Source organism: Ciona robusta, chromosome 5 (genome assembly GCF_009617815.1).
Source record: "Ciona robusta chromosome 5, ASM961781v2".
NCBI lineage: Eukaryota > Metazoa > Chordata > Ascidiacea > Phlebobranchia > Cionidae > Ciona > Ciona robusta.
The window spans coordinates 6,822,229-6,839,844 of record NC_143239.1 but is presented as its reverse complement, the minus strand read 5'-3'; the positions used below and the strand labels follow the sequence as shown (position 1 = coordinate 6,839,844).

The 17,616-nt window shown below is 39.7% G+C and overlaps 1 protein-coding gene across 1 annotated transcript in view; it reads right to left on the bottom strand.

Annotated features, from left to right (window-relative positions):
* Positions 1–435: 435 nt before the first annotated feature.
* LOC149736125 (uncharacterized) overlaps positions 436–17,616 on the bottom strand; it is a 29,461-nt gene continuing 12,280 nt past the window's right edge. The window contains exons 15-40 of the mRNA XM_089879265.1: positions 17,188–17,307; positions 16,634–16,845; positions 16,336–16,423; positions 15,639–15,734; positions 12,058–12,126; positions 11,228–11,371; positions 10,750–11,028; positions 10,208–10,387; positions 9,477–9,670; positions 8,826–8,985; positions 8,239–8,458; positions 7,747–7,899; positions 7,358–7,483; positions 6,923–7,076; positions 6,424–6,538; positions 5,890–5,984; positions 5,099–5,276; positions 4,497–4,683; positions 3,945–4,063; positions 3,380–3,490; positions 2,861–3,025; positions 2,344–2,619; positions 1,987–2,056; positions 1,555–1,595; positions 1,047–1,175; positions 436–786 (exon numbers count right to left, since the gene is read on the bottom strand). Of these exons, the coding sequence (XP_089735391.1) occupies positions 764–786; positions 1,047–1,175; positions 1,555–1,595; positions 1,987–2,056; positions 2,344–2,619; positions 2,861–3,025; positions 3,380–3,490; positions 3,945–4,063; positions 4,497–4,683; positions 5,099–5,276; positions 5,890–5,984; positions 6,424–6,538; positions 6,923–7,076; positions 7,358–7,483; positions 7,747–7,899; positions 8,239–8,458; positions 8,826–8,985; positions 9,477–9,670; positions 10,208–10,387; positions 10,750–11,028; positions 11,228–11,371; positions 12,058–12,126; positions 15,639–15,734; positions 16,336–16,423; positions 16,634–16,845; positions 17,188–17,307 (3,704 nt within the window). The 3' untranslated portion in view covers positions 436–763. The remainder of the gene's footprint in view (positions 787–1,046; positions 1,176–1,554; positions 1,596–1,986; positions 2,057–2,343; positions 2,620–2,860; positions 3,026–3,379; positions 3,491–3,944; positions 4,064–4,496; positions 4,684–5,098; positions 5,277–5,889; positions 5,985–6,423; positions 6,539–6,922; positions 7,077–7,357; positions 7,484–7,746; positions 7,900–8,238; positions 8,459–8,825; positions 8,986–9,476; positions 9,671–10,207; positions 10,388–10,749; positions 11,029–11,227; positions 11,372–12,057; positions 12,127–15,638; positions 15,735–16,335; positions 16,424–16,633; positions 16,846–17,187; positions 17,308–17,616) is intronic.

Sequence of the window (17,616 nt, the reverse complement as noted above, 5' to 3'; positions counted from 1 at the left end):
ACCAGACACACATGGTGTATTTATACACCTTATGCTCACTGTCAAGTTATAACATGGGTGTCTTCTTATACACCAGACACACATGGTGTATTTATACACCTTATGCTCACTGTCAAGTTATAACATGGGTGTTTTCTTATACACCAGACACACATGGTGTATTCATACACCTCATGCTTACTGTCGAGTTATAACATGGGTGTCTTCTTATACACCAGACACACATGGTGTATTCATACACCTCACGCTCACTGTCGAGTTATAACATGGGAGTCTTCTTATACACCAGACACACATGGTGTATTCATACACCTCATGCTTACTGTCGAGTTATAACATGGGTGTCTTCTTATACACCAGACACACATGGTGTATTCATACACCTCATGCTCACTGTCGAGTTATAACATGGGTGTCTTCTTATACACCAGCATATTATACCGAAGATTTTTTATTTATAAAACTAAAAACAAAAAAAATTGACATCATTATTACATCATTTAGTCATCCAATCATCCAGTGGCATCCTCAGTGATTATGATGTCATACTAGTGATGTCATAACAGATGACAATGTATCAATTATTACAAAACTACAAACACAGTGGTTAGATAAGTGCTGTGAGTGCTTCTACTGATCCTAGTAAAAAAAACTACAAAAAAAAGTAAAAAAAGTTCTAAAAAAAGAAAAAAGTTATGAAAAAACTACAAAATGAACTTTCATGGCCGTTATAAATATTTTGCATGACGATGGACATTATCTTTTACTCTTCAAAATTGGAAGGTTCTGCAAAAGTTGTATGAACTTTTAGTTTATCTGTATATATGTTTTAATTTGGTCTAGATGGTATCCACCAACAAAGTTACAAACGCATGGTAACTCGTAAGCGGGTATGAGGTGTATGAAACAGAACACTCGTGTTATAATGACTGTTGTTACCCCCGCCATGCGAGGATAAATAAGTTACATACGTGCCTACGTGGTAACTCGTAAGCGGGCAAGTTACATTCATCACATAATGAATAAAACAAGTTGAACCGTCTTACTTTCATCAGGATGAAGAGAGTAAGCTTGTGGTCTCTTCTTAACGTACCAAACCAACACAAGTACGATCAATGCCCCTCCAATTACACCACCAGTTACACCAAGGCCGATCTTTAATGCCTCCGAATTATCTGGAAAAACAAAAAAGTATTTATCTACTCGTCTATTGTAGCGAAAAGTGAGGAATTTTTAAATCCAAAATAGAGAATATAACGGCAAGTGAAAGTAATTTAAAACATGCTTAAAATAAAGTGTATCTGCAGCTCTGTAGAGCAGGGTTCAAGGCTTAATGCTGCTACTCATGTAGGAGTGTGTGTTCTTGGGCAAAATACTTAATAGCATACCCTGGTAATGTCTCGCTGTATGGAAAACCTAATGATTGCTCTTTAAAGTTGAAAAAAATAAAAAATTTCCCAATATCTATTTCAGAATTATAATATAACAAGACTATATATAAAAAGATAAAAGATAAACACATAAATAAAAAAATGCCAATATATATCTTCTTACCTTTAGCCTCGCATAATATCCCTGTGTAACCAGACGGACACCTGGAATACAAAGCATTATTTACTCATATTCAAAATACTTGGTTAAACAAGGATCAACCATACAAACGCTTATTTTCTCAACCAGTTGAAATATTTACTTCAAGTTAATTAATTACTTGATGATGCCTTGACCTTGGCGGACAAAAAATAGAGCAAAAAGTTAAAGTTTTTAACAACAAAATATTGTGTTATGCCTGGTAGCAACAATAGCACCAAGCCGTAGTAAATATGTAAAAAGTTAAGTCACAACTAATTTCAACAATCCATCTCGATTCAACTTACACCAACATCAGAATATTTAAAAATTTGAATCAACAATGTTTTAAGAAAAAGTTAAAAAAACATTTTTTTTTATTTATACATACAAACTTAAATATTTAAATAAACTTACAAACAGCCAACGAGGGTCCCGTCTTCTGAACACAATCCTCCGTTAAAGCAAGGGTTAACACCGCACAAACCTAAAGTGGATAAAGTTAAGGTCACTGTTTCAGGCTTAAATAAAGTCTGAAAAATTTCACAAAAAAATATACCTTTTTAAATAAAAAATGTTCAAAAATATATTTACTCACAAAGTTAAATAAGTTGTAACTTATAAGCAGGCACAAGGTTTATGAGACAGAACACACTTTCTTTGCCCTATCACCCAAGGACAAATAAGTTACAAATATGAAAAATTGCCGGTCATACAATAAGTAAGTTACATTCATTCATTGAATTTGGGGATAAATAAGTTACATCAACTCACCACTTGTAGTGAACGTAAGAGTTGCAGGCGCGCTTGAGTGAAGGTTGCCATCGACGTCTAAAGCAACTGCTACAACTGTATATGTATAAGTTGTACTTTTAACCAACCCCCCTACGCTCAAACTTAAATTCCCAGAAACAACTTGTGATTGGGTGAGGTTATTAGAGCCAGCAGCTGATTGGACGGTGTAGTACACGCCCCTTGTTACGGAGTTGAATGAAATCACGGCACTCGTTTCTGTGATGGAAGTTGCTTGGAGACCAAGAACCGCAGGTACTGTGGGGAAAAACACACAATTAGTTCTTACTACAATGTATATTGCAAATATAGTAGGCTGGGGTAAGATAAGACATAGTTTTATTCTGTTTTCTAGTTCCTCGCGACACAATTTAAAAAAAAAATCAAACTAAAGTTAAAAAATAAAACATTATTTTAAACGCCCTCTTCTTTTTTGTGCTGGCCCACCGTATATATATATATACTACATACATTCAATATCTACTAAACAAATAATTACCGGTTGTAGTTTCAATAGAGTCGGAATAATCCGATCTTGCAGCTGCTGCCCCTAGTGCCACGAGGACGCGAACTTGTACGGAACATATTGTGTTTGATGGCAGGTCCGGTATTGTGTGGGTGGTGGAAGTAGTCACCAGGTTCACGCTTGTGGTCGTGCAAGTTACTGGGAAAAGATAGGCTTAAATGAATAAAATTTATTTTTTCTTTTCGGTCTTGATAACGAAGAACAAGAGAGTTGACAAAAGCGAAAAGAGGAGTAGTAACGGTAAAACAACAGTTGTTAAAACACGCTTATTGATAAAAAAGAAAGAAATAATGTTTTGGATAAAAGGCGTGACCGTTACACCCTACGGACAATACAATGTAAAAAAACATTCGATCAAACAACATTAAAGCAACAGTATATATACAACTTAAACATATATAACTATACATATGCATATATGAAACTTACAAATGTATATATGTGTATATAGAATGGTATACACATATATATGCAACTATAAATACAACTTACACTGTATTTCATAATGAATAGCTGAAGTAACTTCATCATATCTCACAGTAATCGTTGAATCAGTGACTTCAGATATCACAAGGTTGGCAGGGGGGTCGGGAAAGTCTGTAACTGTGGAGGGAAAGATATATTAATAAACTTAAATATGGAATGCCAATAATTAGAGTTACAATAAAAACATAACAGTCCATAATATAACACGAATGTCTTCATTTCAAACGTTTTGGTTTAAGCAAAACCTTAGTTTTAATAAAACAACAGTCCATATATATATGATACAAATGTCATTTCAACCTCCAACATCACTCAATATGGTTTAGTTTGAAATCAAAACACTGAAAATAATGACAATTGTGTCAAATATATTAAAATAAATGTACAAATGCAAACAGTGAAGTATTGTAATTGGTCTAAAGTGTATTAACATTTTGTGGTAAAAAGCCAACTCTGGTATAAATTCAAGATTTCAATTAAAAAAAAACTGAAATTTAATTAAAAAAACTAAAACCAAACTAAATTGTCGAATTAAATAATTGTTAAAAATAATGATGTCATAATTATTTACTTGTCATAACGTCGGCATAAACTGCTGAGTCGAGGTTAGTACCAGCCGCTGTTGCTGATGAGTCAGCCATATTTTGCGAGGTGAGTAACGCTTCCGAGTCTGCTCGGACACTACCAGCTCTGTGGGTGAAATTGGGGGTCAATAATAACGATATAAGGGGGTTAAAATTGTGGTGGGTAAGATGGGTTATTGATGGTGACCTATTGTCTTTAAATCAAATACTTCGTCTCTATACTCGCTGTCCAGTTAAGATACTTTCATGTTTATTCTCGGGGCCGGAAACCAAGGGTTTAATACACGAGTGTTGCACACCATACATAGTGGCTTCATACACTTTGTGCCCACTTTCAGTTAAAATAATTGTTTAACTTTATTTCCACTCCGACAACTCGACAGCGAGCATGAGGTGTATGAACCCACGTATAATAGTGTTTAGTTATGAAACATCACACGTACACATAACCATAGACATGAAGTGAATGAAGCCACCATGTATGTTACACACCCAAATACCCATAAAGCGCCACCAACACCTAACTACACACAACTCACGAAAGCCGGATAAACACAAGAACCGATGACGTCAATGTGTTTCCACCATTAGTGAAAACCAGTCCATTATTAAGTGTTGATTCATGTCTTCCCCTGAAAGCCACAGCAGAAGCCGATGCAATGTTTGACATTTCAGTCACGAATGTTTCCGATAAAACACGAAGCGACAATCGGATTTTAAGCGCATCTGTGGAATATGATTTCCATGTTAAATACCTATGTTGGTGCTTGCTATAAGTTAATACCAATGTAACTTTGAAGATAATTATCGTTTTAATTTACAGCTCACAATTATGCTTGACAAACAGTGATCACTGGGTTGGAACTTGATCAAGAACACATATACCCACAATGGTTATCGGAAGTGAGCTTTGAACCCAGTATTTTAAAGTTAGGAGGCTATCACCACAACTACTGTTCCCCCCATAATGTAGAACTGATTTCAAAATCTACCTGTCTTACAATAGTAGCAGCGATGACCCTTGAACCCATATTATTTTTGCTTTAACCCGGTGTTAACCCTAGGTCCTAAAAGACCTCACCCATATAGAATACTTTAACCACAATACCACCACCGTGTAAAATCCAATATCTCCAAATACCTGTCTTTGCCGCAGTAATGGCACTGAACTCGGTTGTGGTGAAAAGTTGGTTCGAACCTTTCAACGCAAGAACTCTCACACTTATATTATACTGGGTGTTTGGACTTAAACCACATATTTTTGTCTTTATTGCTGATGAGTTCACCAAGAAGTTGTTTTGGTTTGAAACTGCTTTTACCTGTAATATATGTACGTATAATATGACAACTTGGACAAGCTATAATGGACCACTACATATAGGTTTATAATAGTAAAGTACTGTGGGAGAAATGGGTAGTGTTAGCACATGATATCTTGAATTTCCTGGCTGTGTTTTAAACAATTAATAATGCTCTTTTAGAGTCGTGAGAATATGGTTATATAATTCTGTAAATACTCTTTGTGGGACGAGAAAATGAAAATGAAAACATGTCCCATCGAGTGACGAAAAAAAAGGGAATGAAATCATGTCCCATCGAGTGACGAAAAAAAAAAGGGAATGAAATCATGTCCCATCCAGTGACGAAAAAAAAGGGAACGAAATCATGTCCCATCGAGTGACGAAAAAAAGGGAACGAAATCATGTCCCATCGAGTGACGAAAAAAAAGAAAATGAAATCATGTCCCATCCAGTGACAAAAAAAAGGGAATGAAATCATGTCCCATCGAGTGACGAAAAAAAGAGAATGAAAACATGTCCCATCCAGTGACGAAAAAAAGGGAATGAAATCATGTCCCATCGAGTGACGAAAAAAAAGAAAATGAAATCATGTCCCATTCTACCCCGGCCTACAATAAGACTCTCCACTCACCTCATACAACCCATATAATGATCCATCATCAATTAAAACAGTAACGCACGATTGTGATTTGCTCAGTACAGTAACCGGGTTCACGAATGGGTTAACTGTGGAAAAAACAATTATATATAAATATGGAATAAAATAATTAAAAAAATAGAATTAAGTGGTATGTATGTGCAAAACAAGGGGAATAATAATTTAAGAAAATAAATAATGGTATATGGACATATTGCTGGCTTTAAAAAATTCCGAATTATATAAAAAAAAAACAATAATAATACTTTCAGTCTGGCAATAACAACCTATGTATTAAGATATAAACATAATAGGGTGGGGGAAGACGGGACATCTTTAGCACATAATATCCAAATATCCTGACAATGTTTTAAACAATTAACAACGGTCTGTGGGAGTCGTGAGGATACGGTTTTATAATTCATTGAATGTTCTTTGTTTACTACCAAATTAGACGAGAAAATAGAATAAAAAGGTGTCTCATCTTATCCCACCCTACTATAAACGATATAACAAGAATGTACATACCAGGGCATACATAGTTGGGATCGCATCTGCAAGTATATCCACCATCTCTGTTCACACAATTCGTATTCACCGGGCAAATGTCGCTTGTTAAGCATTCATTGATATCCTCGCATACCTGGGTCAAAAATGAAGGTAAAATATAAAAAAAAGTTAGGATTAATACTTTGTTCAATACTGTGGCTCAGTGTATGGCGTGCCTGCCTCCAGTACAGAGATTACTGGGTTCAAAGCTCAATGCTGCTAGTTGCTACTATTGTGGGCAAATGTGTTCTTGGACAAGACAACTAACAGCAATTGCTCCAACCCAGTGGTCACTAATGGGTTGTCGAAAGTGTCAGAAAAACAATCAACCACAAAGTTCATACGTGATAACTTGTAAGCTGGCATGTGGTGTATGAAACAGAACACCCGTGTTATAGTGACTGTCGTTGCCCCGCCACGCAAGGATAAATAAGTTACATTCATTCATTCATTTATTATCACAACACAAGCCACTAACCTGCCCATTAAGTTGGTATCCAGGCAAGCAAGCACATGAGAAGCCTGGTTCTTGTTCAATACATTGCATATGTGGGGATGAACAATTGTTTAGTTGTGAGTTCTGGCATTCCCGTATATCATCACATACACCGTTCATAAGGTGGAATCCTGGTCTGCATGTTGGAATTGTTAAATAGATTTAACTAGAATCTGACATTGTAGGCGTGTGTTTTTTTTGCGCAAGACACTTAACAGCAATTGCTCCACCCAGTGGTCACTAATGGGTTGCTAAATTACAGCCATGCAAGAAAATCAACAAAGTTGCATGTGTGGTAACTTGTAAGCGGGCTCGAAGTGTATGAAACAGAACACCCGTGTTATAACGACTGTAGTTGCCCCGCCATGCGAAGATAAATAAGTTACAACCACCCATACGAACAACAACACAACTCACCTACAATCGCAAGCAAACGAAGGCTCAACGTTTCTACAAACTTCAGTTACAACATTACACGTGTGTTGGTTCAACGCGCATTCATCGGTGTCCGTGCATTCTGATTGTTCGTCTACTTCTGCAGCTCTGTATACAATATTGTGTGTTAGATTGATCATACAATAACATTATGTATACAACATGGGTGAAAACTTATAGTGAACTGTTACAGTGGGGTAATGGGTTAACGGAACTCACCCATATAGACTAGAATGTGCATATACAATGTTGGGGTAATGTAATGGGCCAACTCTGGTTTAAATCCCATGACCCCTGCCATGCCTCACTGCAGGAACTTACTCATATAGAAAAGAGGTCACCACCAAGCATTACTTAATAACAACCCCCACCTTGAATATCCAGCATTACACGAACAACCATACGTTCCAAGTTTATTGAAGCAGTCTGTAGCAGTTGATGGACAGGTGAATGCGTTCGTCGTGCATTCATCTATGTCGTCGCATCTGTTGTTGCCTTCGGTGAACCCGGCAGGACAATAACAACTGGAACATAAGATACATCATGAACTAAATAACAACAACACGAGTAAAACAAAAAAGACAATGGAATTAGCAGTGGCTAAACCTAACTCGTGCGCGGGCACGAGGTGTATGAATCAGAAGACCCATGTTATAACGACTGTCATTGTCCCGCCATGCGAGAATAAATAAGTTACATGCGTGGTAACTGGTAAGCAGGCGCGAGGTGTATGAAACAGAACACTCGTGTTATAACGACTGTCATTGTCCCGCCATGCGAGAATAAATAAGGTACAAACGTGGTAACTGGTAAGCAGGCGCGAGGTGTATGGAACAATAAGTTCCATTCATTCATTCAATCACCTGTAGTTTCCAATGGTATTATTACACACAGAGTTAGGCATCACGTTACATGGAGTTCCCTCCATGCATTCATTGATATCAACACAAGTTGTATTGTCCGTTGCATTTAACCGATATCCGTCGTTACATGAGCATTGGAAGTCGTTATATAAAGTCTCACATAAGTGCTGGCATGGGTTGGATTCGCAAAGGTCGATGTTGGTACAGTTCTTCCCATCTCCTATTATGGTGGGAAGGGTTATGTATATAGTTTTGTAAGGTTTTAGAATTTAGTGTATAGACCCGACTGAGGTAGTTTATGGACACTCAATAATATAGATTCTATTCTATAAGGGTGAGGTCTTCAGTGAGGCACACTTGAGACCTGGGATGTAGGTCTATTACCCCAACACCCAGGGTGCTACCATCTAGACCCCACTGAGGCAGTTTATAAACACTCAATAATAGAGATTCTATACTTTCATGTTAAAACTGAGCATATAAGCTCTATAAACTGTGTCTAGATGATAGCGCCCTGGGTGTTGGGGTAATAGACCAGTTGACTTACATTCCAGATCTTACCCTTATACAACAACCCAATAAATTACCTGTTGTTCCTTCAGGACAAGGTCCACAAGTCTCCCCAGTTTCAGGAGCTGGGTTATCCGTGCAGTTAACCCCAGCGTAACACGCAGATAGTAAACATCCGTTCCTGTCCTCTGAACAATCATCACCTGAGTAAGCTTCGTTGCATGAACATCTCACGATCTGCGAGTATTTGGTGTAATGTATTAATGCTGTGTGTGGGGCAACGACAGTCGTTATAACATGGGTGTTCTGTCTCATACACATTGTGCCCGCTTACGAGTTTCCAAGTATATAACTTATTTATCCTTGCATGGCAGGGCAACAACAGTCGTTTTAACACTGGTGTTCTGTCTCATACACCTCGTGTCTGCTTACGAGTTACCACGTATGCAACTTATTTATCCTCGTGTGACAGGGGCAACGACAGTCGTTTTAACACAGGTGTTCTGTTTCATACACCTCGTGCCCACTTACGAGTTACCACGTATATAACTTATTTATCCTCGCATGGCGGGGCAACAACAATTGTTATAACATGGATGTTCTGTTTCATACACCGCGTGCCAATTTACAAGTTACCATGTATGTAACTTCGTGCAAATAGTAATCATACACTTCAAAGCATCACAAAAACTTATTTTTAAAGAAGCTTTACAACCACACATACTAACCTCATAATTTTCCACACCAAGTAAAGTCTCATTATACAAGCACACACCACTGTTGTGGCAAACACATAGCTTTATATTCACTGTCAACAAAGTTTCTCCCCCATTAGAATCAATGGCTTGAATTACAAGAGTTTGGTTGGTGGTTCCTTGGATTCGGTTTGCTTCAGTTGGTGTCCATGATACAACGCCAGAATCTGTGCAGCATGGTTATAAAGCCATATAAATGTAATTGGAGGAAAAATGAGTGAAACGACACAATTTTTCTCATGTGAATAAACCATCCTCGCATGGCGGGGCAACAACAGTTATAACACGGGTGTTCCGTTTCATACACCTCGTGCCTGCTTACGAGTTACCACGAATGTAACTTATTTATTTCGCATGACTGGATAACGACAGTCATTATAACACGGGTGTTCCGTTTCATACACCTCGTGCCCGCTTACAAGTTACCATGTATGTAACTTTGTGGGTGATTGGTTTTCTGAATGACTGATAATTTAGACAACCCATTAACGACCACTGGGTTGCAGTAATTGCCCTTAAGTGTCTTGCCCAAGGACATTGCTTATTTTATGGGTTCCTAAAATTAAATTACCAAATAATATACAATAAAACGACAAACTCGAATTCATTTATCCCGAGCCCCTTCTTACATTATTACTTAACTATATTTTATTGACCGGCTGTATTTAATAAAGATATAGTTAGAAATAAATATCATAACATACTTTCATCCACAGTGATGCCAGCCACAGAATTATTGGGGAAAATATGGAAGGTAACACTGTCACCATCTGGGTCTATAGCGCTAACAATCATCGTGGATGAAGCGTTCAGTTTTGCGAGGAAAGTGTTCCCGTTTTCCACATGAATGCCATCGGATATTGTTGCATTGGGTGGGGTGTTGGCTGTAATAAGTTAGGTGTTAGTTGGTTTGTATTAAGTATTATATAAGTTTTGGGGGAATACATAACAGAAGTTTTTATCTATAACTTTAATAAGAGCCCCTATTTAACAATCGGAATACATTACGCACAGTTCTAAAAAAATGAATCACCCACAAAGTTACATAAGTGGTAACTCGTAAGTGGGCACGAGGTGTATGAAACAGAACACCCGTGTTATAACGAGTAAAGTTTTATCGTTACTTACCGTTTTTTTTATAATGTTGTATACTACTCCAAGAGACAACACTAAGTCATTTATTTATTCAAGTAACCCCTTAACCCTTAGTTCAAAGCCCAAAGTAACCCAATATAATCCCACCCACCATTAGCACTAGCAACAGCTGATGAAGTTGCTGCATCTGATAAAGTAGTTTGACCAATCTCTGTTCTGTTGGTGACCAGCACGTCATACAAACAAGTGGTAGATACAACCCCATTAGTCGTACAGTTGGCCTTCACAGATTCAAAATGACTTTGCCCCGCTTGTTCCTTCACCAGAACCTCCAAAAATGGGGGGTCAGAGGTTGGGGTTGGGTTGTGTAACGCGTATGTGTCGTTGCCACCAGTGTAGTTGAAGATACTTTCACCCTCCATGATTTTCCCTGGGAATTAAATAATTAATAAATCAGTATAATGTTTAATTACTTCAATGAAATGAATTTACACTGAAACATAGTAGTTTATCATTTTGAAAATTAATATACTTTCTTTTTTATATGGGTGAGGTCCTACAGTGAGGCATGCCATGGGACCTGAGATTTAGACCAGAGTTGGCCCATTACCCCAACACCCAGTTCTTACATGAGAGTCCGAATGGATAAAGTTTTTGTTCCGAAAGTGTTCCGTTCAAAATATCCGAGTTCTCGGTTACTTCTATGTCCGATAGTTTAAGAACCGTTCCGTTTCTAAACTCAAAGTCATCGGATTTGTTGCCATTCCATGCGCCTGTGTTAGTATTATAAATACATTTATGCGGGGTAAGATGGACAGTGTTAGCACATAACCACATATTTCATAATTGTGTTTCTATATATAGTAGGGTAAGGTAAGATAGATACCGTAAGCACATATGTGTCCTTTGGCAAGACACTCACCCGGCGCCGTGGCGTAGTGGTTAGCTCGCCTGCCTGTAACCATTAGGTAATGGGTTCAAGGCTCGTCACTGCTACCATTGTGGGCGTATGTGTCTTTGGGCAAGACACTTAACGGCAATTGCTCCAACCCAGTGGCCACTAATGGGTTGTCCAAATTATCAGCCATACATAAAAAAAATGAACAAATCCAAAAAAAAATAATCACCCACAAAGTAACATACATGGTAACTCGTAAGCTGGCACGAGGTGTTAAACCCGTGTGTTAACGACTGTCGTTTTCCGGCCACGCGAGGATAAAGTAAGTTACATTCATTACATTACATACATTCATACTTAACGGCAATTGCTTCAACAAAGTGGTCACTAATGGGTTGTCCAAATTATCAGCCATACATTAAAAATTAAATAAGTCACACACTTGTTAATTCGTAAGCTGACACGGATGTATGAAACAGAACACCTGTGTTAACGACTGTCGTTTTTCCGGCCATGCGAAGGTAAATAAGTTACATTTATTCACGCAACCAACATACTTACCAAGCAAACCCTTTGAAATATTCATCAAGCTGTTGGTGTCTCCAGTAAATTCCATTGATAACATAAAATCTGGGACAAATATCAAATCATTATTAAAAGAAGTATTAAACCCCTTGGTTTCCTACCCCAAGGATAAACATGAAAGTATAAACTAACACATGATATCTGTTGTGGACACGCCTCCGGGCACACACCCCGACAAGGGCGCACTTGCATGCCGTAGCCACGTGATCTGCGCAATGTGCCGCAATCAGCGTGGTTCGCACTTGCATGCCTTAGTCACGTGATTTGCCCTGCGCAATGTGCCGCAGTCAGCGTGATTCATTATTAATTGTGTAGCTGTGTAGTTATTTGTGTCGCTATGTCGCAATTAAGTGCCCTATATATACGTGTGTGCTCGCCTTAGTTTTCATTCGCTATTCGAGCGTTTCATTCGCTATTCCAGCGTTTCACTTTACAATTTGGCGTCTCAATACAAACCCAAGAACACAACAGAGCTATTGGCGACGAGGATGGGATCTTCAACCAACTGACCGAGGAACACGCAGTTTGGTATTGAAGACATTTCAGTTTGCCTAAAGATGGAACAAGTTACGAAGCCGATTCCAGAACGGTTGAAACAACAACAAAGGTGTCATGGTGTACTGCTGCCTTTGAGTTCATCCATCACATGGAATTTGGGCAAGAACGAAGAGGCCGAGAGGCCGGCTAAATATCAACGTGTCAAAATGACGACGCGAGCGAGAGGCAAACTTCTCAAATTATCAACGTGTCAAAATGTCTGACGCGGAGGCCGGGAGGCCAATTATCAAGGTGTCAAAATGACTGACAACCAGCCAGCGCAACTACAGCCAAGTCCAGAAAGAGGCTATTTCTATAATCTTCGCGCTGAAGAAATTTTATCAATACAAGATTGAACATTACCGGTTGGGGATGATGCAGACTTTGACGAGGAGGAAAGTGCACAAGTCACTTACAGTTTGTGCAATTACCAGTCGAAGCGTTACGCAAGTTCAACCCACCGATTCGACATACTGATTCGAGCATTTCGGCTACCCACACACTTGTTTTGGACAATGCTCAGGCTTTTATGCCTGCCGAGTTTCAGCACAGAGGGGGAAGTCTCCCGAGCACAGAGGGGCATCGTTCACTTGACGGGAGCACCACATTTCCCTGCAACAAATGGCGCTGCGGAGAGATTGGTCAATGAAGTCTCCCGAGCACAGAGGGGCATCGTTCACTTGACGGGAGCACCACATTTCCTGCAACAAATGGCGCTGCGGAGAGATTGGTCAATGAAGTCTCCCGAGCACAGAGGGGCATCGTTCACTTGACGGGAGCACCACATTTCCTGCAACAAATGGCGCTGCGGAGAGATTGGTCAATGAAGTCTCCCGAGCACAGAGGGGCATCGTTCACTTGACGGGAGCACCACATTTCCCTGCAACAAATGGCGCTGCGGAGAGATTGGTCAATGAAGTCTCCCAAACCCCCTTGCAGACGCATTATCAAGAGTTTCTCCTTCAATACAGGCGTATTCCCAACGCTAGTGGATTTTCACCGAGTGAACTTCTATACGGCAGACAACTCCGAACAAAAATTGATACTCTGTTGCCTTCACCAGCACACGTGATGCAAGGTAGCCAAACGAAGCCGATTCAAAAGTCCCAAGGATACCACCTCAATTTAAAGTTGGCGATCCAGGTTATGCGTTATACCTGGTCCAAAGAGCGAAAACCGAGGGTCGCTGGGTTCCTGAAACAAGTTTTTCCCCGAGGTCCAATCTGGCGCCGTTACATCGACCAACTACGCGTTCGATACGGCTCCAAGCGATGATTTACAACCGGTGGAAGAAGAGCATTTTCTGCAGGCTCCGTCTCCAGAAGTGCACGTTCCAGACAGTCCGAACACTACAGCGACGAACTACCCACGAGAGATTTTATCTTCGGTTAAGAGGTGTTGTGGACACGCCTCCGGGCACACACCCCGACAAGGGCGCACTTGCATGCCGTAGCCACGTGATCTGCGCAATGTGCCGCAATCAGCGTGGTTCGCACTTGCATGCCTTAGTCACGTGATTTGCCCTGCGCAATGTGCCGCAGTCAGCGTGATTCATTATTAATTGTGTAGCTGTGTAGTTATTTGTGTCGCTATGTCGCAATTAAGTGCCCTATATATACGTGTGTGCTCGCCTTAGTTTTCATTCGCTATTCGAGCGTTTCATTCGCTATTCCAGCGTTTCACTTTACAATTTGGCGTCTCAATACAAACCCAAGAACACAACAGAGCTATTGGGAATACGCCTGTATTGAAGGAGAAACTCTTGATAATGCGTCTGCAAGGGGGTTTGGGAGACTTCATTGACCAATCTCTCCGCAGCGCCATTTGTTGCAGGGAAATGTGGTGCTCCCGTCAAGTGAACGATGCCCCTCTGTGCTCGGGAGACTTCATTGACCAATCAGTGAAAATCCACTAGCGTTGGGAATACGCCTGTATTGAAGGAGAAACTCTTGATAATGCGTCTGCAAGGGGGTTTGGGAGACTTCATTGACCAATCTCTCCGCAGCGCCATTTGTTGCAGGGAAATGTGGTGCTCCCGTCAAGTGAACGATGCCCCTCTGTGCTCGGGAGACTTCATTGACCAATCTCTCCGCAGCGCCATTTGTTGCAGGAAATGTGGTGCTCCCGTCAAGTGAACGATGCCCCTCTGTGCTCGGGAGACTTCATTGACCAATCTCTCCGCAGCGCCATTTGTTGCAGGAAATGTGGTGCTCCCGTCAAGTGAACGATGCCCCTCTGTGCTCGGGAGACTTCATTGACCAATCTCTCCGCAGCGCCATTTGTTGCAGGGAATGTGGTGCTCCCGTCAAGTGAACGATGCCCCTCTGTGCTCGGGAGACTTCATTGACCAATCTCTCCGCAGCGCCATTTGTTGCAGGAAATGTGGTGCTCCCGTCAAGTGAACGATGCCCCTCTGTGCTCGGGAGACTTCATTGACCAATCTCTCCGCAGCGCCATTTGTTGCAGGAAATGTGGTGCTCCCGTCAAGTGAACGATGCCCCTCTGTGCTCGGGAGACTTCATTGACCAATCTCTCCGCAGCGCCATTTGTTGCAGGGAAATGTGGTGCTCCCGTCAAGTGAACGACAGCAATATCAATCCCGATCGTGTTTTAAACAATTAATAACGGTCTATATGGGAGTCGTGGGGATACGGTTTTATAATTCTTTAAATGTTTTTTTGATAACTACCAAATGGGACGAGATAATAGAATGAAAAGGTGTCTCATTTTTCCCCACCCCACCATCAGTGTAAAATAGGACACACCCGTTAAATTAACCATACAATAAACAACCAGCCCAACACATAGTTAACAACATACAGTTATAAAACCTGAAGCATAAAATCAAACAATTAAACAAATATACAGTTGCTGTAAACAATAGTTAAGCTATTGCGTATTTATCACTGTAAAGCGAGGTGACTAGAATATTTATAACCTATTGAAACGTAGTATTTATAACTTATTCATAACCGTAGAACTAAAAGTTGTCTTATTACGCATAGTTAAAAATATCTAACCTGAAGCCGACACAGAAGCTGATGAACCAGATGGGAAAGCAGCTTCAACAGCCCCGCTACTCGTTGAAAGCGATACTTGGTTAACATCCATAGCAGCTGTGTTAATATTCAATGGTTAGTTTGGCTGTTTTGGTATTTTAGGTATCGGTTTTTTCCATTTTGGCTTTGGCTGTTTTGGTAATTGTGTTTTGGCTTTTTCGGTTTTTCTATTTTGGCTTTGGTGTTTTGGTAATTGTATTTTGGCTTTTTAGGCAAAAAAACAAGTGGACAACAATAAAAATGCTTCCTGAAAATGCATAGCAAAAATTTTTGCCCGAAAAGTCAAAATCGAGTACAATATGCCTGACAGCAATATTAATAAAACTTACTTTGTATATATTATGTGCATTGGTATAGAAGGTTATAACATGTGGAATCTACACTGCATATAACAGTAAACATTACAACTAATAAGTTAGATTTGTTTGACAGGATTGTGTGTCTAACTATCCCTGCCTCCCCTGTGTTAATAAATGTATAGTGCTTATAATTTTAAACCATTTTTTATAAATATAATCCATCTCTGACTAATCTGCCTCCCCTGTGTTTTAAATAGTTTGGCACTAAAATAAACAAAATAACAAGCCTGCTTGTAGGACTCCAAAAACCCTATATGAAGGACTTCTATATATTACCATATTTGCCCCATTAAACTTACTTTCTGTAATATTGTTTTGCAGAACTCCATTCACACGAACCAGGATTCCGGTTCCATTCACATGGTTGGGGTCGACATCAAACTGGACCTGGGAGTACAACACATATATATGTTGGAAGTTTTTTATTAGTTTTTAATTAATTCTACATCAAATTGAACAGTTGTTATAACACGGGTGTTCTGTTTTATACACCTCAAACCCGCATACAAGTTTAATGTGTAACTTTGTTGGTGATTATTCTTTTGTTTAAGTTTAAACATATGACTCCTCAATGCTTAGCTAAGCCGATAAACTTACAATTCCTGAGGTATTAAAGGTGAAGTCTCGGATCGCAAACGAGACAAATATAGTTCCCCCTGCTTCTGTGCCGTCTTCTTTCGTTGCTTTCTTGATTCTTCCTTGCACAGATAACACATCAGGTGCGTAAAGATAATGATATTCACCGATGCCATTGAAGGTGTAGGAGTTGCCATCCGTTGTTGTGATGTGCGGGTCGCCCCAGTTCCAAGCTGTTTAAATACAAGGTGTTAGTTTGTGTGGGTTATCATTGCAGTGTGTTGATAAGCAGACATGACCTTTGGTTGGTTTGGTCATTTATATCCTCGTGGGTGGGAACTCGAGTGACTTATCCATGGTTGCCACTCCCATGCTCACAGTCGAGTTGCTGAAGCTATTGTAGTGTGTGGATAAGCAGACATGACTTAGTTATCACTAACAAAACACTCACATGGTCGCCTTCGAACATGTCAGTTGGTTTAGTCATTTATATCCTCATGGGTGGGAACTTGAGTGACTTATCCATGGTTGCCACTCCCATTTACTCCAATAGTTATCACTAACAAAACACTCACATGGCCACCTCTGCACATATCCCTCACAAGTAGCAGTCGGTCGATTCTGTTTATAAAGGCCACAGTAGAAGTTAGATTCACTTTCAATACAGCAATGTCGGCGAGGCTTCAAATCATTATCTGTACAAACATATGTTAAAGCAATGGTTGTATTTTTTAATTCGTACATAATATGAATGTGAACTGTACTAATTTTAAAATATTGAAAATAAACAAATTTTACTAGGTTTGAGACTGCTACCATTGTGGCCGCTTGTGTTCTTGGGAAAGACAATTCATTGCTCCAACCCGGTGATCACTAATGGGTGGTCCAAATTATCAGTCATACAGAAAAACAATCACCCACAAAGTTACATGACATGTAAAAACGGCCGTCGTTTTCCCGCCACGCAAGGATAAAACAAGTTATGCTTGCGGTTACGAATACGT